At 42.3% G+C, this 21,582-nt stretch overlaps 1 protein-coding gene across 1 annotated transcript in view; it reads left to right on the top strand.

Annotated features, from left to right (window-relative positions):
* The first annotated feature begins 7,358 nt into the window (after positions 1-7,358).
* Positions 7,359-21,582, top strand: part of SH3BGRL2 (SH3 domain binding glutamate rich protein like 2) — a 58,858-nt gene continuing 44,634 nt past the window's right edge. The window contains exon 1 of the mRNA XM_028108093.2: positions 7,359-7,597. Within this exon, the coding sequence (XP_027963894.1) occupies positions 7,553-7,597 (45 nt within the window). The 5' untranslated portion in view covers positions 7,359-7,552. The remainder of the gene's footprint in view (positions 7,598-21,582) is intronic.

The following is a 21,582-nucleotide window of genomic DNA, read 5'->3' as shown; positions in this document are numbered from 1 at the left end:
AATGTAATCTTGGAGAGGGGGGAGAATTTTACAGATATCTCTCTCCAAAAATAAGTTGATTAGGAGAGTCCTTCAAGATTAAGAAAACAAACAAAAAAGCAACACAATCGTGTTGTCATTTCCTTCAAGTATATTCCTGTTCATCTTTCATCCTCCGGATTAGCCATAATCTCCATGAGGGTAGGGACTGTGTTTGATTTACCTGCTGGATTCCCAGCACCTAGCATAGCATCTGGCACATACTGATTGAATGTAGCCAAAAGAAATCAACTGCACGCAAGGGTTTTAGTTCTTCCTGTGGTGACCAGCAGATCTCAAAGCCTCCTTGTTACAGTTCCAAGATGGTGGCTTATGCCATTTGCTTTTCTTCCCATACCTTTTCCCAGTTTCTAGGGGAATCAAGGCAGTGAAGAAATGAAAGTGTTTTCTCCTGTCAGACAGGATAGGGAACCCTATGGGGTAGGTAGAATATGTACAGATTCAAGAACATGTCAAGGCTTATTCCTTACTTTATGATTTCCCTTCAATTACTTAAACATGAGTGCTGGAAGTTCCATCCATTATTAAGTGCATGGAGGGACTGGTTAGTGTGTTCCTGTTGACTAAGATTTTATTTTATTAAAAATAGACAGAATGAGCCTGATGAAGCAACATAAAAGCACGGATGAATTCTCTTCTGGAATTCAAGCTCCCATTATTTGACTTTATTACTGCTTCATTTCACTGATATTCCTTTTATCTTAAGTATGGCCTCCTCTAAACTTCATTAACATCAAAAAGATTTTGTGAAGTACTTTAACTGAACATGGCACTGTACAAAGAGGCTCATACAAACCAGATCTTTGTTATTTAGAATGTTAAACTCACAGACATAAAACAGAAATATTTATGAAATTTAGTGGCACCTGGGTAGCTCAGTCTGTTGAGCGTCAGACTCTTGATTTCGGTTCAGGTCATGATCTCAGGGTTGTGAGATCAAGCCCCAGATCAGGCTCCTGCTCAGCACAGACCCTGCTTGTCCCACTCCCTCCCTTGGCTCTTCTCCCTGCCCGCGCCCCCCCCCCCCCCGCTTGCACTTTCTCTCTCTAAAATAAATAAAATCTTAAAAAAAAGTATTTATGAAATTTATATTCTTTATGCAAATGAAGGCTATTCTCTGATTTACTTTACATGATTAGCAATAGCTAATACTTATTGAGTCCTAACTATGCCCAAGGTACTGTGTAAAAAAGCACCTTACATGCATCTTCTCCATTAAGCCCCCAACAACAACAAGGAAGGTGAGGTGTCCCAAGTTAAGTGACTCGCCTAAGGAAGGTTCGTACAGCTGTGACATTAATTCAGGTCTAGCTCTGAGACCGTTCCTTAAGCACTCTGACCTACCCCTGCCCTCTGGCTTACAGCCTCCTCTCCCACAAATCTGCCACCCACTAACAGCCAAATGTGCCAACTCGGCTTTCAGAAGAGCAACTGCCTGGAGCAGGGCAGGGATCTGTGACAGGCAGGGTGTGGTGAATGAAGTGACTTAAGAGAAATCCTTGGGGAGCTGGATAGTATTGGATTAAGTGCTGTTAAAAACAGGGCAGCCCGGACAGAACAGAATTATCAATCAGATTCAATTCCATTCTAAAAATAAAATCTGGACAGTTGAGACTCCGGACTGTTTAAAAGAGCTCTTTACTTACTCCGTAGATAAACCTTCCTGAAGAATGTTTATGCTCCCTGATTCCCCTTCAAGTTTCTGTCCTTGCTTATCCCCTCTCATCGCTCTGCAACTTCCAATTAGAAAAGACGATACAGTTGCTTCTAGAGCCTCATCTGTGCTCAAGCCACTGCCATCAGGCTAATGCCTCTGTCCTCTGCTGGCAGTGCTCCCACAAAGGTCAGCAATGATAACAAACCATCATTATAATACCACCTAATGCTTCTTGTGGATTTATTGGGCTCCAAACCCTAGATTCAGAGTTGTGTTTACACTGGAGGGAGAAACTTGGAGAACCACAGGATCGTACAGAGGTTGGCTGGGACTTGGCAGAGGTTTTGGCTTAGTCGACTCAGTTTTTAAAAAATTAAGTCGACATTGAAATAGCAGAATATTTCAGACAAAAATCCAAAGTTTTTGAGATGTGCAGTCCCATTTGCTACAGTCCGGATGGTGAAGCCTGTGCCCCCGGACCTTCCTCACCTCAATTCTGTCACCTGCTTGACTTCCATGGGCACATGATTTACTACCCACACTTCACACGGATATTCTGGCCAGGAATTTAGAGGTGTCAAGAAAAGACCCCAGCTTAAATGAGCCCAAGATAAAAGATGGAGGTGATTAAACAGCAACCCCGGGCAGGAAGTGTGGCACACCTGGATTCATGGAAACTGAGACTGGAAGTAAGACAGCCGCCAACCTCTTCATTGGGGTTTCTACTTTTCACTCCACAGGGGCTCCACTCTCCCATCACAGACAGACTTCCTCTTTTTCCTTCATTTCAGGTCCCTCATTCCTTAACTTGCTCAAAGCTTCTCAACCCCACACCACCCCCCTTGCAGCATCCTCCTTTATGCTCCTATTGCTAATTGCCTTAGTCTTTCGATTTTCCAACTGTGAATTCCTGAGGGAGGACCAACACGTATTTTCAAGCCTGGTCTTAAATGTCATAAATTGCTTTCAAGCTACAATAGGTCCCACTGAGGGAGGTACACAGACACAGTTCAAACCTCTGTAGCCAGTTGGAGTGGGAATATCCTTCAAACAGATACCCTCAGGCATAATGTGGAGAATATCCTAAGCACTTGTTCATAACAATCGTGAATGAGAGTCATTATTTATACTCACTTTATTGACTTGAAAACAGAGGTTTAGAGAGGTGACAAAATTTGTCCGAGAAATTAAGTGGCAAAGCTGGAATGTGAACACAGCCTGCCCGACTAACAAACTCCAAGCCTCCATTTTTATCATCTTTCCTAACTTCCAGGCTGAGTAACGTTCTTGCTATTCTCTACTTCCTAAAGCTTAGAACTCTTCTCGTGGGTTCTGTGATACTGTACTCTTTTGGTTTTGTATTTTCCTGATGGCTCCTCCATTCAATTCTTTGTTCTCTTTCAAATTTAAAATGGAAGGGTTCTCCAAGGGACTCTTCATGGCTCCTTCTTGTTTCTTTCTATACTTTCATCTTAGGCAAATTCATAGGCTTTCATGTTTGGATACAGTCGGACACTATGGTTTCTTAAACTGGGGTTCTTGGGCACACATGCCCTCCCACCCTATCCAAGAGACTTGTGGATAGAATTTAGGAAGTTCATGAATTTGAATGAGAAAACAATCAACGTATTTATATTTTCATTAAATTCTAACAGAAATTTACTAATTCCTGGGCGCCTGGGTGGCTCAGTCAGTTAGGCATCTGACTCTGGATTTCGGCTTAGGTCATGATCTCAGGGTCGTGACATCCAGCCCAGTGTTGGGCTCTGTGCTCAGTGGGGAGTCTGCTTGAGATTCTTTCTTCCTCTCCCTCTGTCTCCTCCACCCCCACGTGCCTGAGTGCCCTTTCTCTCTCTCTCTCTCTCTTTCTCAAATAGATAGATAAATCTTTTAAAAAACTTACTAACTCCTTCAATTATGAATGTAGGCAACAAGCCACTGTAATAGCAACAGACAGGGGACTTTGTTACCAACAGAAATCATAGGTATTTTAGTATTTTCCAACTGTTGCAAATATTTTAAAATTTCATTTTTTCCCATTATACTTCACAATCACAGTGGCTCACTCACACCTATCAGAATGGCTAAAATCCAAAACATAAGAAATAACAAATGTTGGCGAGCATGTGGAGAAAAAGGACGCATCTTGCGCTATTGGTGAGAATGAAAACTGGTGCAGCGACTGTGGAAAACAGTCTGGAGGTTCCTCAAAATGTTAAAAGTAGCACTACCATATGATCCAGTAATCGAGCTACTGGATATTTACCCCCAAAATACAAAAACACTAATTCAAATGTTTATGGCAGTATTATTTACAATAGCCAAATTATGGAAGCAGACCAAGTGTCCATCAATAGATGAATGGATAAAGAAGATGTGGTGTATATATACAACGGATTATTATTTAGCCATAAAAAAGAATGAACTCTTGCCACTTGTAACAACATAGATGGAGCTAGAGGGTATAATGCTAAGTGAAATAAGTCAGTCAGAGAAAGACAAGTACCATATGATTCCACTCATATGTCGAATTTAGGAAACAAAACAAATGAGCAAGGGGAGAAAAGAGAGAAAGAGAGATAAGCCAAGAAACAGACCCTTAACTACTGTGAACAAACTAATGGTTACCAGAAAGAAGGTGGGTGGGGGGGGATGGATGAAATAGGTTATTTACACAACATTATATATCAATAATGTCTCAATAAAGCAAAGAAAAAAACACACGCCAGCCAGATGTCCTATCATGACTTATAAAGGGGCTCAAGTCTTAGGTAATGCAGGAGCAACTTTCCTAAAGCCTATTGACCTACTCAGTTTTCTGAGCTCTGTCTTTAAGCTTTGGCTGCCTGCTTTATCTGCTGACTTTACTTGTCAGATGGGCACCTAATCCTCCCAGTGGTATGATACCCTGTGGTATTGATCTTGGACCTCTAGTTTATATCCCAGATTGCTTTCTACTCTCATTCACTCTTCCATGTTGCTAACTGACTCTGGGTCTCAACTCCACAATAGCTGTTGTGGGTTCCTGGACTGCTAACAGTTTGTCCTGCATACAAGTTCTAGAGATAAACTTTTTCACCAGTGTGGAATAAAAAGAACTATTACCAGAGTGATCTTAAAGTATAGCTCTTATCATATCCTTTTCTTCCTTGGAATGCTCACAAATTCAATTTAAACTTCTCAGTGATTGCACAAAACAGAAACCTATTTGAGGTGGCTTAAGTAAGATGAAGAATTTATGATATGGATACAGGGATATTATGCAGGCCTTAAAAGTAGGGGTGTAGGAACAGATTGAGCCATAAACAAGGATTGGCAAACATTTTTCTGTAAAGGGCCAAATAGTAATTGTATTAGGTTTTGCAGGCCATATGGTTTCTGTCACTCTGCCATACATAGACAATATGAGAAGAAATGTGTTCCAATAAAACTTTATTCATAAAACACACAATTTGCCACACAGGTCATAATTTTAGGATCCCTGGACAAAAATATTATCAGGATTCTCTGAAACTCATCTCCATCACAGCAGACAAAACATGTCTGCTTTGTTGTTCCCTTCCTACTGACTAGCTTCTTCAGCTTCTCTGGTTCTCATGTTGAAACATGGCTTCTGAAAGCTCCCAGCTTCCATGTCATAAGTTAAAGTTTAAGCTCTCTCTTTCTTTCCCAGTGCTAATTCCAAATCCTTAGGGTAGGGATGTTGCCTGGCCAGGCTTGGGTCAGGTGTCCACCCCTAGACGAATTAGCTGTGGCTAACTGAGCTCTGGGTCTTGCTATTTGAACAGGGCTTTGGGGCACCACCCCTACAACCTCTTAGATCAGAGCTGAGGAACAGATTTCATAAAAGAGCAAGGAGCTGGGCAGACAACCAGGGAGAGTCTCCTGCTGCATTCATTCAAACCTACATTTTCCACATTGTTCCTAGTAGTCCCCTCATACCCCTTTCTGAAGCACAACCAAGTCCTTGTTGATCTCATAAACTCTGCACATTCTCACCCCGCATTCCCCCTGTCTGCTAGCAGATATTCTACTCATCTTCAAAGTCTCTTCTAAAAAGCCACCCTTTCCTTTATATCCACACAACAACCTATTGGTACAGTGTGTCTTGTTCTGTTGCTATTTCTGTACCTGTCTTTTTGTTTTGCAGACAATAGGTGCTCTAATGACTGAGGAAATGACTTATTCAACTTTTCATCCACTTTGGTCCCTTTCAGAGAATAGGCTCTGAGTTTCTATTTGTTGAGTTTAACCATATATTCACAGCTGAATAATTCCAAACTGAAGAAAATGTTGACTTTTAACAGTGGCAGTTACATAGGAAACACAGTATCTACTTTTAAGGAATTAATTTTATAAATATTCATTTCCACGTGTATGGTAGCCAAATTAAAGTGCATATGTAGAGGGATATTAATTACAGCAAGTTATATTTAGTTATTGTTTATAAGAAGAAATAAAGTCCCATTAGGATCGAACCTTCTGTTAATGTACTAAATTAAAAAGGAATACTACAGAAGTGATACAAGATAATAGGAAAGGTTATAAACTTGAAATATTAAAAATTGCTCTAAAAAGCAAATGCTCCAAAATTATTACTATCATTCTGTGCAAGAAATGTACCAAAGAGCTAGAGATTTCATTATCTAATTTCTTTCTTTCTAGAACTATTAATTAACATTGTTCCCAGAACTCCCTTGCTGAAAGGCAGAAAGTAAATACAGTAACTGCAGAGAAAACTGGTTCATTTCCACCAAACTGTGAGAGGCTTGGGCTTTTGTGAAACAGAAAACACTTGCTAAATAACGATTCCTAAACTATTAGCAACTACATAAAAGCTTTGCATTCAACACCACCCTCCTGGGAGACTGCGCTTGGAAATATGCATCGGGTCTGAAAAAGGCACAGATTTGGCTCAGTTGTAAATATTAGGTGCACAGAGGCGAAGCCATTGTGTAGCGTAGGGGTGGGGCGGGTGGGGTCCTGATGCCCAATGTTGATAGAAGGATTCTAATTTCGCTTGGAATTTATTTTTTCTACTACAATTACAGTTTTGCTAAGAAAAATAGAATATCGGTTGTGCTCTCAGCTGGCTTCTAATTTTCAGCGTCTACAGATGAAGAAGACGTCTCATTTAACTAAAAGAATCACCTTTCTGCAATCTCCAGAGCCGCTGGGAAAACAGAAGATCGCTCAAGCCCCACCGCCCCCAACGCGGCCACCTCTAGAGAGCCGGCCAGCTCCATCCCACCCCGCCCCACCCCACCCGCCGGCCGCAGATTAGGGCTTGCCCCGCGCGCTAGCGGCCTCAAGACCGCAGGTCTCCGGGGCTCGATCCCGTGTGTCGGCGTTTCTGCGTGGGGATGCTCCAAATCAGTAAACCACAACATAGAACCCAAGCCTGGACTCTGAACCAAACCCTCTTGCCTAGTTTTCTTTTTCTCAGTCTCGCAGGGATCCTCGCTACCCCTTGTCACAGCGTCTCCCCAGCCTCTCCCCTCCAACCACCTGCGCGTGTAAGCTATTGTCACGCAGTAAGGAGGGGCTAGAAAGAGCTCAGTCCACTAAGCACTCCATGCAGACAACGAAACTACAATTCCCATCACGCCCCGCAGCCTGTTCCCTCCTCCTCCTCCCCTCCCCCCTCCTCCCTCGGCCAGAGGCCGGGAGGCTCTGGGCTTTTATCTGCGGACGGGCGGGAGGGAGTCAGGTCCCCGCGATCTTCCCCGACCCGTGCGCTCGGCGGCGGCGGCGGCGGCGGCGGCGGCGGCGGCGGCTCTTAGCCGAGTTTTGCCTCCGCGTCCCCGCCAGCCCCGAGCCCGCGGGGGCAGACGGTCCGTCCCGGCGTGCGAGAGGATGGTGATCCGCGTGTTCATCGCCTCCTCCTCGGGTTTCGTGGCGGTGAGTACTGCGGGGACTGGCGGCGGGCCGGGGTCGGGTCTCCGGGGGTCGCGGGCGCCAGGCGCGGGTCCTGTGGGAGGCGCGCCCCGCTCGCCCCTGCGCGTCTCGGTGCGCAGCGCGTCCGGACGCGGGAGCCCGCGCGGGGCAGGTGATCCATCACACTTGCACAACAATGAAAAGGGCGGGGAGCAAAGGTGGGTGGGGTACCCCAGCTCACCCACAGGCCCACTCTGCGCGGTCTGAGAGGGAGACAGCGCTGCGGGAAAATGGAGTCTGCGGGAAGCCCCCAGCTCCAGTAGTGTGGCTCGGGAATTTGGAGAGGGGTAGTCTGAGAGCTTCGGGGGTCCCGCTTCCCTTGGTGTTAGTTCTTCCCGATTTGGGACATTCAGCTTGCTTATATTTTGTATAACCAGCTTTTATCTAGGCTGCTTAGCTACCTAGCTCCTGAATGAAACAAGTTTAAGTAGTAATTGCTCTCCACCCTCCCTTCCTCGCCACCCAGTACATTTCTTTAGTTTTATACATGCGCAAAGAGAACTGTAAACTAGGTTTGTCCTGTCGTGCCAGGATGTTCTTGTTTGTTTTGTCTTTTTTTTTTTTTCCCCTGCGTTGGATGCTATGAACATTTTTACATCTTTATGTAAGTGTGTGTGTTTGGTTTCTTTACCCTTGTAGTGCCATGGTCAATTTCATCTTGAGGATGTATAAATTGTGGTCTCTCTAATTATCTTAAGCTGTTTTGTTTGGTCGATATTCTTGATGTTTTTTGGGGGGGGGAGAAAAATTAAATAGCTAGGTGTCAGACTGTAAGGAAAAATTCAGTAGTATACTTGATAGCCCACTGGGTAAGTCATGTTTTACATGATTATTAAGACTTGGTTTCCTTAGTAAGAAGCTATAGATTTAAGAGGTTCTTTGGTGAGATATATAATCAAATACATCAAAAATGCAGTATGGGTTGCTTAAATTTGATCTGGTCAGTTGCCTGCCCAGCAACAACCAGATTGTCCCAAAATTTGTTTCTGAAGCAGGTGGGGTGGAGGATGGAATAAAATACTGTTTATAAATCCTTATAAACCATGGAGACTCTTTATTTAAAAAGAAATCAACACTGTAGTACAAAAAAGACCCCTTTTTCATTAGGAACAATAGATGGGAAACTCCACCTTATCTTTATATGCAGGCATGTGGTGGTCCCCATACTCCTGGTAATTTTGGTTATTTCTAGTTATTTGTGGTTGCTTAGTCATACCTGTCTTTTACAAATTTCTCTACTGAACTACAGTGTCAGGAAACTCATTGTTTTGTGGATAGATTTTTTTCAAATGCACTCCTTCATAAGAATGCTACAAAGCTTTTCCTTTCACCACAACTTGTATGCTTCAGTAATTGTTACAGTAGCATTTTATTGATTATGGAAGGGCTGATCTGTAGTATTAAGCCTAGGTTATGTTGGAAGAGTCAAAGTCAAATTACTTGGCTTATCCTGTCAGCAGGTAATATACCAAGATAGTTCTGGAATTGTGTACCTCTATTTCCTCAAGTCCATTAACAAGTAACAAATATTTCTTGTCTGCGTATGTCCTTTTTTAATTTTTAAATACACTGTTACGCGTTTTGCACATGAAGCTAGACTTAAGAGACCTAAGTTTTAATTCAGGCTCTGGCTAGTAGTGTAAGCTTGGATAAAGGTGCTCCATCTCTGCCTGAGTTTCTCTTCTGTAGGTTGTGATGTATAGGTTGTAGGATGTGTAGGTCCTGAAGGATTGTGATGTATAACTCAGAATTACATTCTAGCTTTAACCTGTTCTGATTTCATCAGTTGGGTAAATGTGGATAAATCCTTGTAACAGCGTTTTTTTATTTTAAATTTATACATATTGGCCTCAAAGAGAGTTTATTCTTGTCCTGTCGTGTTTTACTGTGATGTTTCAGGTTCCCTCACTGCCCTGCCTGGTAATATGTGTTCTGACATGGTTTGATTTGAGCTGGAAGACATAATTTGTTATCACATATGTACAGCCCATAAACAGTAATTGTCTATTTTAATGGACCTAACTTTTTTAGGTCTCAGACAATCCTCAGTAAGTCTAATTATAATATTCTCTCTTAAAACACAGTTTTTCTTTAATAATGTAATGTTGATACTTTTGGTGATGATAAGTGTATGCTTATATGCAAGAATAATGATTTCTAAGAGATAATGAAGTTGTTTAGGTTAACTGTTGGCCTGGGGAGTTTAATGGGGCTTATGGCATTAAACTATATTAAGCTTTGATGGCATAGCCATAATGTTTTCCCTCCAGCAGTGTTGTGTTGACCATTGGCACTGTTTTTTTATCTGGTGACCGACTGTGACTAGTAAGTGCATGGGAGAACAAATAATTTGATTTCCAAATCGGTTTGGTTCTAGCTGGATTTTTTTAACCCACAAGGAAGTATGTAACTAGAAATTGACTTTGCTAAGTCAGTCCCCAGTATTTCCAAAAAGGTGTTCTGCCCCAGTCAGCAGTAGATTTAAACAATCTAGAGAAAATCCTCATATCTTGTCTGACTTCCCTGAATTCTCCAGCTTTAACACATAACAGTAATATTTGGGATAATTAACACCAAGGGATGGATGGTTGCCGTTTTATCCACCCCAGCTCCAGGTAAGATCTGCTTTTACTAGGAAATAAAAGACATGCCACGTTATTATGCTATGGATACCTAAAAAGCAGATTTCTTATGCAGCTGATAATGTTGCTCTCATTCATATTGTAGTGAAGGATGTTTATTTCAGTCCTTAGATAATAGTATATTCCAAAGGTGCCATTTTAAAATTTAATTCATTCTGGTTGTATACCCGGAAGGGGGTGTCCTGGTAACTTTATCCAGGAAGTATATTAATATGACTTTTAAATTTAAAAACATTGAAATCCATCAGTTATTTCATTCACTCATTATTTTATTCATTCAACAAGTATTTTCTAAGGGTCTGCAGCTTGCCCAACTCTGTCCTTGTTCTTGTGGGGAACTGGAGAAGAATAGAGGATGTGGTCTCTGCCCTCAAGAAATTTAGGTGGGGACCCGGTGGGGAGATAAGATAGGAAAGCTAAAACCATCAGTAATAAAGTGCAGGCCAAGGACACTTGCCTCTTTCAGAACACATTATCAGAGATAGAAATAATATAGGGGCAGAGGGATACATTGCAGGATGTCAGATAAGGAGGAAATGTGCCAGAAATCATAAAATATGCATGTGGGAGCCTTAGGCAGATGGCAGAGAGAGGAATTGAGTTAGATTTGGAGCCCGGGAGAGGGTGCAGGGCCCACCTTGTTGAGGCTGGAAAGGGAGGAGTTTTGGGTAGAAGAGGGCATGCAGCGGATGTCCCTGTGAACCTCATTTGAAGACAGGGTAGACGTTCAGTTCCCGCAAGAAGCCCATGATAAGCTCTGTAGTGCTCCGCCTCTCAGAGATGTCTTCAGTATCTACGGCTCGCATGCTGTCTGGAGCCTTTTGTCCCCAGGGAACAAGGGACTCTGTGGCAGGGAGGGACCCCTGGTATGTGATTTTAGAAAGATCTTTACCCCTGTGCTTGCTTTGACTAAAATGTCTCAAAAAAAGAAATACAATCTTTCACTCTTTGTTAAAGTTTCTGGGCTCAGTTGAGCTGGAGGAAAACCTAAAGTGGTTTTCTTGCAACGTCCAACCACCTAAAAATCACAGAGAAGGAAATTTGGGCACAGAGATTAAGTGGCTTACTCTGAGGTCATTTATGTCAGACACTGCAGAACTAAGGAAGGGTTAAATGGACACCAGGTCTCCTGACTCTTCCTGAAGGTATTCATTCCTGTGTTCATTCAGCAGTGCATTCATTCATGCATTGATTGGCTCTGTCATTCATCAATCATTGAAAACCTACTAAGTACCAGGCTCTCTGTTAGGTGCTTTTAGGTGCTACTAGGTGCTAGGTGTATGTGAGGGCCAGGAGAAAGACTTAAACGCCGGCCTTATGGCACAAATCAGGGCTAACTCTCTGCAGCTCAAAGACTTGGGATACAAACCATTTAAGCAAGGGAGCATGAAGGGCTGATGTGAACTTGGGCAGTGTTAGTGTGAGCATGGTGAAACGGATGGTATATCCTTGGATATTGGAGAGGGGCCATCACTGGGAGGAAAAGATACAAATTGGAAGCCAAGTTGATAAACATAGAGCTTTGCCCATGGCCGCTGCTATATTTTCTAGGGGGGATGAGAGTAGCCAGCAGAACTCATAGAGACTATGCTCAGAATTGTCTGGATCTTTGCAGCTGTAGAAGGCATACCCTACGGGTTTGCATGGCATAACTATTTTAAAACATGTAATAACCAGTGAAGCTGTTGCATCTCCACAGAATGTATTCAGTGAAGCTTCACTGTGTGAGGAGGCCCCAGCAAGGAGTTCCAAGGCAGTTCAAGTCAGGATATGACCATGTAGAATAGATTAAGACTGGGCAGTAATTCCTAAGTGATTCTAATACCAGAAGAAGCTAGTGAGGGTAAGTCTGGGTCATCAGCCTCTTTCTTTCTTTCTTTCTTTCTTTCTTTCTTTCTTTCTTTCTTTCTTTCTTTCTTTCTTTCTTTCTTTCTTTCTTTCTTTCTTTCTTTCTTTCTTTCTTTCTTTCTTTCTTTCTTTCTTTCTTTCTTTCTTTCTTTCTTTCTTTTTCTTTCTTTCTAAGATTTTGTTTATTTGAGAGAGAGTGCACAGGCATGTGCAGGAGCCAGCAAGCATGAACAGGGGGAGGGGCAGAGGGAGAGAGAGTGGGACAAGCAGACTTCCTGCTGAGCACAGAGCCTGATGTGGGGGCTCCATCCCAGGATGCTGAGATCATGACCTGAGCCAACGCTTAACTGAGCTACTCAGGCATGCCTCATTAGCCTCTTTAACTCATTGGATCTTCAGAGTCACAGGGCAAGGTGGTTATTTAGTCCCATTTTTACAGATGAAGAAGCTGAGGTTAACTGCCCTGATGAGATCAGACATAGTAGATGGTGGGATCCTGAGTCAAACTCTAGCTGGCAGTTTCCAAGTTCTTCTCTGTGGGCACCGCGGCACCCTGAGGGAATGGGAGTACCAGGGATGCTTGACATCCTATAGTGTGCCAGACAGTCCCCCCCTAAGAACTGCCCTTGCAAAAATGCCAGAGCTACTCTTGATGAGAAATGGTGCTGAAGAGCATTGGCAAATGAGGGTGTGGAGTGAGGTTAGGGAGGTGGGAGCATATAAGAAATGACCAGGAGAAGCAAGAGTAAGTTGGGGGTGCAAGCACAAGGATGTGATTGTAAGGGAAGGCAAGTTCATTTAATTTCCTAAGGGCTGCCATTAACAAAGTACCAAAATCGGGGGCTTAAACAACAGGAATTTGTCTCACAGTTCTGGAAGCTAGCTCAAGGTGTTGGCAGGATTGCCTTCTTCTTAGGGCTGTGAGGGGGACTGTGTTCCATGACTCTGTCCTAGCTTCTGATGGTTTGCTGACAATCTTTGACATTCCTTGGCATGTGGATAGATGATTTTGATATCTGCCTTCATGTTCACATGCCGTTCTCCTTGGGTGTGTGTCTGTCACAGTGTCCAGATTTCTCCTTTTTATAGGGACACAGTCCTATTGAATAGAGCCTACCCTAATGACTTCATCTTAATTGATCATCTGCAAAGATCCTATTTCCAAATAAAGTCACATTCATAGGTACTGGGGGTTAGGATTTCAACATCTTGGGGGAGCACAATTCAACTCATAACAACATGGACTATGAGGGTTGAAATAGAAACACTAATTAATGGAATTTCCCCCTTTAATTGGAAAGACTGTAGGCACATTTCTTGAATCTTAAAGTTAGCAGCTGGATATGGAATTGTATGGAATTTAGTTAATGTATAAGTTCTGTTGCTAGGAAGGGAGATTTAGCAATATCCCAACTGAAGATCTGACCTCAGTTTTTCTAGTTCATTTTACTATTTCCCAAATTTGATATTTTCCTATTCTACTATAATATTTTATCAAGAGCATGGATTCTTACAAAATTAGGGGCTTTTTATCCATTTGTATTGGGATACTTTTAATAAATATTTCTATTTATTTGAGAAAATGAAATTTTGAAAAGTATTTATAATATAATGTGGTTTCCATATTGCAGGAATTTAAGACTATTTGAATCTCATTTTTTTTTCTGTGTTTTTCAATTTTTTGGTCAAAACAGAAAAGGAAAACAAGTATAGTGAAAAAAAAAAACAAAACACAGTTTAGTAAGAAGCAATATGATACCCGGGCACCTGGGTGGCTCAGATGGTTAAGTGTCTGCCTTCGGCTCAGGTCATGATTCTGGGGTCCTGGGATCGAGCCCCGCATCTGACTCCCTGCTCCTTGGGGAGCCTGCTTCTCGCTCTGCCTCTCTCTCTCTCTGTCTGTCATGAATAAATAAAATCTTAAAAAAAAAAAAAAAGCAGTATGATACCAAGTAATATTTCTTCTTTAGATTTTTTTCATGATTTATTTATTTAAGATTTTATTTATTTGAGAGAGAGAGAGAGATTGTGTGGGAGCACGAGTGGGGGGAGGGGCAGAGGGAGAGGGAGAAGCAGAGTCCCTGCTGAGCAGGGAGCCCAATGTGGGGCTCATCCCAAAACCCCGAGATCATGACCTGAGCCAAAGGCAGAGACTTAACTGACTGAGCTCTAAACTCTGACCTCAAACAGAGACCCTTTCAGGTTTCAACAAATTTTCAGTAGGGACTGCTTTAATGGGTGCTACGGTAGCTGCGGAGTTAGCTAGCAGTAGAAGTTATTCTGATTCAAATTACATTCCTATATAGATTATTTTTCTGTGATTAGCTTTTGTTATACTGTCTATTCAGTATGTGAAAAAAGACCTTAGCTTTCCAAATTAGAAATTTAGTGAAAACAACTTTTTTTTCCCCTATGAAATGGCAAATGCTTATTAATATTTGATGGAAAATATCCACTTCTGATTATATATAATTGTTTTTTGGGGGGTCCTTTTTCTAGTTGTTTTTTAAGACATGTCATCGAGGGGCACCTGAGTGTTTCAGTGGTTAAGTGTGGGACTCTTGATTTCTGCTCAGGTCATGAACTCAGGGCCCTGAGATCCAGCCCTGCATTCAGCATGGAGTCTGCTTGAAATTCTCTCACTCTCTCTCAAATAAATAAAATCTTAAAAAAAAAAAAAAAGAAAACATGTTGTTGAGCCTTTCTTTTCAGTGATTGTTGAGCCCAGTAGTGATCAGTATTGCCTGGAATGGGGGTGATTGCGGGGCCGGGAGAGGTGGGGTTTGGAGACCAGAAGCCAACAAGCAGCCGCAACCCAGCAATGTAGTTTGAGGCTGTGCAGCCTCCCTTCTGTCTGTCCTCTTTTAAAAATAGGCTTATCTGAGTTTATCTGCCAGCACTAACTACTCAGGAACTGAACAATGGTAACTAAAAGTGTTGTTATTTCTTTTATGTTTGATTGTTTTTTTCTGAACTCTAAAAAAGAAATCAACCTAGGAAAAGCACCTTCATGACGGCTTTGCTGTAGGACTGAAAGTTGAACTAGATGCTGGCAGGTAGGGGGCCCCCTACCAACAAACCCAGGTACTTTTCGGCTGGTGCAGCCCCTGGAGACTAGAACAATGTGGTTGGTCCCCTGATCTGGTTCCCTCTGTTAGCATTGACAGCTTATTCATTCCTGAAGGGGCCGAACTCTTTTGGGCTGGCTCAGTCCCTGGAAAAACCCCAAAGGGGGTTTCCTGGAACTGGCCCCTGAAAGTGGAAGGGCAGGGCGTGGTATACATCAGGGCGTGTCTGCCTCGTTGTGGGACCTCTGTGGGCTCTCTGCCAACATTGCTTCAGAGCTCCTGAAGCCGGAAATGGAATGTTGGCTGTGACTGACGGCAAAGGGTTTTAGGTACTTCAGGATGTGTTTTCCATTACCTACCAGTGATGGCTCGGATCTGGAATTGGCTTTTTGTCAGCGTGGGCCTAGTGGATCTGGGAGTAGAGGGCTGAGAAGAAGAGAGACCCAATTAAGTGACTTGCTTGACAGGTCAGTCAGTGGTATTTGGTAATTGCAAGTATAGTTAAAGTCAGCAGCTATTACTACATACCAGTCCTATATTGAAAACAAAACAAAACGCAACAGAAAACCCAAAGCAACACAACCAACATAGCTTTTGAGTTAGTTTGTTTTCCTTGTAGTGTTACACAAGGAGTGGGAGTATGGTCTTCTTCATTCGTGACATTCCCATGTGATTTGAAGCTTACTAGTTCTCTGCTTTAGTAATCATAGTAATTAGGATAGTTCTTTGAATGGGAATTGGCCACTTCCATAAGCCTGGGTCGCCTATTGACAGGAGTTTCGGGTTGCATTGACATTTTATGATAAACTACTTACTAGCCTAAAGTAAGTGTTTGGGTTGAACATTTGCTGATTTTATTTAATTCTGGAGTTAGCTTATATTCAAGCCAAGCACCTACTTCGGCCCCATCACGGATTATCTATCATTGGAAGGCAGTGTAGTCTCATGGTTAAGAGAGGGGCTGTCGTAATCCTAGCTCTGCCATTGGTGAAGGACATGGCCTTAGGCAAGTAACCTCAGACTCTTCATTTGTAAAAATGAGATAGGAACAGTACCTTCTGTATATGACTGCTTTGAGCACTGAATGAGTAAGTCTTCCATAGGACATAGTTAGCAGAGTGCTAGGTACATAGTAAGTACTCAGTGCATATTATCTATTATCTCTGTTCTATTCTCATCAACAGCAGCATAGTAGTAATAGCAGTAATAAAACAATTAAAAAATTATAACCTTGGATCATGTAAGATCTTTAATCATCAAAAAAATTATAGTACATACTACTTACTAAGCCAAGGATGCATGCTGGTATAATTTTAGTTTTTAGTAAATTTAAGTATAAAGAGTTTTGTTTTTTTTTTTTACTGAAATTTGAAGTTTGAATTGAATAATTAGTAAGAACATTACAATTTGAGATCATTCTCCCAAACAAATCACTTAATTAGAGTTCTGTAATTTTTGAACATTTTATAGGTACACAGCATGCCGTGCATGAGGCACTAAACCATATTTATTTATTACCTACAGAGTGCTGACTACTATGCAATTGGTCGCTATTCTTTGCTGTACCTAGTACATGAATTTAGAGTCCTGGTTTGATTTAAGGCTTCCTATACTTAGCAAGTAGATTTCATCCTAAATGACAGCTTTGACTGATGGATGGTGAAGCTGGGAGAGGGGTTTTGGAGCTTTGTCTGGGATCAGCTGGGAAACAAACAGTGTGACTGACTGTTGATGTCTGATCTGGCACCAGAGGAGGGAGGACCAGGGTTTATGCCATGTATTTGCCAGCCCTGTCTCAGACTCTTTGAGATTTGCATAACTGAATGTAGAGTATTTTGAGTCTGGGAGTAAAAGGGAAAAGAAATATGAGACACCAAGTTGAATTGATGGATGGACCATGTCCTCTAGAAACATCTCACCCCAAATCTAGGGGGAGGGTGGTAGAGAAGGGCCAGGATCTCTGTGTTTAATGCAGGTGAGTGAAGAAAGTGATTATCATGACTGTGAAACTGAACACTGAATTTGGATGCTTGTGAAACATTTGTGGGGAGCTTTCCTAGGTGGCAGATGGGTAGGTGAATGTTGGTAAAGGAGGATGGGGGCTTTGTGGAAGAGGTTGGTAGAAACAGAAGGGGAGAAAGACAGTGGAGTTAGGGGGACTCTGGGATATGCCTGTCTTCCTTGCTGAGCCTTAGAGCCCTGGTGGGTCAGGTGAACAGTTAGTGTTTACCTGTGCCCAGAATGTGGTAGGATTTTTCCTACAGGTTACTTAATCCTTATTATGCCTGTACAAACTGTGTTTATTATATCCATTTTTCAGATGAGAATATTGAGGTACAGGGTGATTAAGTTAACATGCCTAGGATCATTCAATTCAATGAATCCAGATTTGAACTCCTCCCTGTCTTAAGATTTTGTGTCCAGTACTTTTATCCCACATTATTCATGAGAAAAGCCCCTGCTTAGAGGCCAGTGAAAATCTGGGTCTTGCAGACCCAGAAACAGGTTAGGATAACAGTGTGTGAGCTCAAGTTAAAGAGAGGGGAAGGGGCAGGGCTTCTAAAGAGCAGTTCCTGGGGTCCCCACTCAGCTGTTGAGCAGGTAATTTTAGCCACAGTGTCCTTGGCATGTGAAAGCAATGACTTTGCTCCTGCAGAGACTGATAAAAGATATAAGGAATATGGATTGAAATGGAAAGCTAATATTTCATAAAAATTATAATGATAATGAGAACAACACCTATCATTCGCACCATGTACGGGAAGTTTACTCAAGGCTTTATGTTTGTTGTTTGTATTCCTCAGAGGAACTTGGCATGCCATTCATATTCATTCTCATCCCCCTTCACTCTCTCTAGCAGAATAGGAAACTGAAACTCAGAAATTTCAAATAACTTGCCTTGTCATAGAATCCAGAAGGTACAGACACTAGATCTGTGTCATCCATTTTCCTAATGACCATGTCCCAGAAGGAGTCAGAGGTTAAAGAGAAATTGGAATAGACGGTCTTTGAAGACACTGTTGAATGTTTTGTTGGATGTCCTGAAACCAAATGTATGATATTTTTTTTTAAGAATTTATTTATTTATTTAATTGACAGAGAGAGAGAGAGAGAGACAGCGAGAGAGGGAACACAAGCAGGGGGAGTGGGAGAGGGAGAAGCAGGCTTCCCGCCAATCAAGGAGCCCAATGCGGGGCTCGATCCCAGGACCCTGGAATCATGACCTGAGCCGAAGGCAGTTGCTTAACCAACTGAGCCACCCAGGCGCCCCCCAAACGTATGATTTACCTCAAATGCAATTCTCTTGCTTTGTGTGATAGAGTAGAACTGCTTTGATGTGTTGAGCTGGAAGGAGCAGGATGGAATGGGAAAGTCATAAGGTAATACGGGAGAAGGAAAGGTTGGCCAGGATGAGGTCCAGGGCAGAGATATTTAATGTCTTGGGATCTTTTGGGCAACATGAGATCTACTGGGACAAATGGTGGTGGTGGAAGTATGTACTCTCATTCTTTCCATCTGGGATCCTCTGTTCTTGGGAGACATTTTCTCCATGGGCTCTTCATTCCCTGTTTTCTACGCTGTAAATAGTGTGTCCTTTTGGATGGAAAGAGTTTATCAGTGTATTGCAGCCTACTGTGGGAGTTCAGTGCAAGAGTGGGTAGAACGTGGGAGGCCAGGGGCAGGGCTGTTATTGGTGGTTGTAGGGGAGGGAAGGAGGGCCTGTGGGGGTGGAGACTTACACCGTCTGTAGAGGGAAAGATGCAGTCAACATGCGCAGGAAGGCAGGAGGGCCCGCCAGAGCAGGAGGACATTCGTACACCTCATCTGCCCCGTTTAATAATAGTAATTTTTGTGCTGTCCTTATTGTCAGCCATCTCTCCCTCTAAGATCGGAGTCTTTACATGTAATTTACAGAGAGAACCTCCTAAGTATGGTTGGTAGAAGAGATTTGTGTGATACAAACAAGACGATAAGTAGAAAAAGGTGAACTTCAGGAGTAGAGGGACCTGGGTTCAAGTTATGGCTCTGGTGTCCTCAGTGGCAAGGTGGCATAGCAAGTCTTTTAACTTCTCTGGATCTCAGTATCCCCATTTGTAAAGTTGTTGGAACTTAATGACAAGGCAGCTATTAATAATCTAATGAATTTCATTTACATTTAAGTCTATAATAATTCTCTGGTCTTTGTGAATTTTCAACTCTAAATAAGCTATTCAGATTTAATTAAGGAAAAAAAAATATTGTTCTAGTCAGAGAATAGGTCCTGAGTTAGATGGAACACGTCTGTGGGAAGACCTGAAGCTGACATTGTTTATTAGGGTCAGTGTAGGCTAGAGGTCACAGTTTAGTTGTAGAGGCTAGAACCCCTTTTGAGTTAACACAGTGTTTTAAAATGTTTTTGAGCAAAGATTTTAAATCTTTGTGTGGGAGATGTCTTTCTCACAAACATACGATCTAGAATTCCTACTCTTCTTGAGACATCTGAAGATCTCTTTGACCCCAATGCCTTACTCCATCATGGCATGGATGCATCAGAATTGATTAGTGGTGACCCCTTCATCGGGGCATGTGCCCTTGGGGGCCCCTACACCCCCTGCCATTCCGCTGTCTTCCCAACTCTGAGCCACTTGTTACTGAGCTTGTGCTGTTCTTTTTCCTATAGTATGAAGTATTTCTTGACATGTATGTTTATCAAAAGTGGAAAACCACAAGATTATATTAAGAGGGTTCTATATGTTTCATGAAGAATGGAAGCCAGTGAAAGTTTTTTTGTGGAAAGATGGAAATAATAGTCCTAAATGGTTATTCGGTGCTTGTTGGCTTCATTCCTTTATGTTAACTACCTGACTCCTATGGGCATTTGAGTGACTGTGGAAACTAATTATTATGGGAAGTATAAAGTGTCTATTTCCTGTCTGCTTGGTGCTGGCCTCTCAGTCGCTCTAATCTCTGAACTGCTGCTTGAAGTCATTATACTCTAGGTCAGAACTTCCTGGAAAAGCTTAAAAATGAACCTGATCATACCCTAAGCCAGGTTGTATCACCAGCATCACCGTTGTCATTTTGGTGTGGGAATTCTTTATTGTGGGGTTGTCCTGTGCATTGCAGACACTGAGCACCATGCCTGGTCTCTACTCACTGGGTGCTAGTAGTACCCCCTGCCCACAGTTGTGACAATGAAAAATGTCTCCAGAGACTCCCAAATGTCTCCTAGGGGGCAAAATCGCACCTGGTAGGGAACCCCTGCTCCAATCTATAGTAGCAGAGAGGAAATGCTCACAAAGATTGCTTTAAAAACTGAAGAGATCATTGGATTCATCTTTCTCTTCTGATGAGGCATGAGCTGTTAAATTACTAGTTCAAGTCTACACTGCTTGCCCTGGTATTTCTAGGACAGTGCATTGTGGATCTAGATTATCGCATTGGGAGTTGGGAGACTGAGTCTGGTTCTGGTGATGACATTTTTTTTTCTTTTTTGTTAACTCTGTGCCCAACATGGGGTTTGAACTCACACCCCCAAGATCAAGAATCACATGTTCTACCGACTGAGCCAGCCAGGTGCCCTTCCTCCCCCCCACCTTTTTTGCTGCCATTTAATCAGCTTTCTGTTTTTAGACAAGAAACTTAGCTTCTCTGGGCTTCAGGTTTCTCATCAGGCTGTTATTGTTGTTTTTAAGTGAGATATAATTCACATACCATAAAATTCATCCTTTTCAATTATACCTTTCAGTGGGTTTTAGTATATTCCCTGTGTTATTACCACTGTCTAATTCCAGAACCTTTCCTCACCCCAAAAAGCTTATGTGCATTAGCAGTCACCCTCCATTCCCTCCTGCCCCCAGCCCCTGGCAACCACTGATCTCCTTTCTGTCTCTATGGATTTGCCTATTCTGGACTTTTCACATAAATGGAATCCCACAATATGTCACCTCTTGTGTCTGGCTTCTTTTATTTAGCATAATGTTTTCAAAGTCCATGTATGTCATAGTATGTATCAGTACTTCATTTCTTTTTATGGCTGAATAATATTCCATCGCATCCATATACCATATTTTGTTTATTCATTCATCAGTTGATGGACATTTGTATTGTTCCCACCTTGGGTCTTTTATGAATAATGCTGCTGTGAACATTTGTGTGATTATATGTTTTCAGTTCCCTGGGATATAGACCCAGGAGAAGAATTGGTGGCTCATATGGTAATTCTGTCGTTAACTTTGTGAGGAATTGCCAAGCTGTCTTCCTAAGTGGCTGTTCCATTTCATATTCCTGTTAGCAAGGTAGGGGGGTTCCAGTTTCTCTGCATCCACACCAAACTTGTTATTGTCTGTCTTTTTGCTTACAGTCATGTTCGTGGGTGTGTAGTGGTATCTCCATGGGGTTTTGACTTGCA

Source organism: Eumetopias jubatus, unplaced genomic scaffold (assembly GCF_037043125.1).
Source record: "Eumetopias jubatus isolate StellerSeaLion01/CBP00866 unplaced genomic scaffold, mEumJub1_p1.0 scaffold_6, whole genome shotgun sequence".
Lineage (NCBI taxonomy): Eukaryota > Metazoa > Chordata > Mammalia > Carnivora > Otariidae > Eumetopias > Eumetopias jubatus.
The sequence above is the reverse complement of the archived record's forward strand: the minus strand, read 5'-3'. Positions and strand labels throughout refer to the sequence as shown.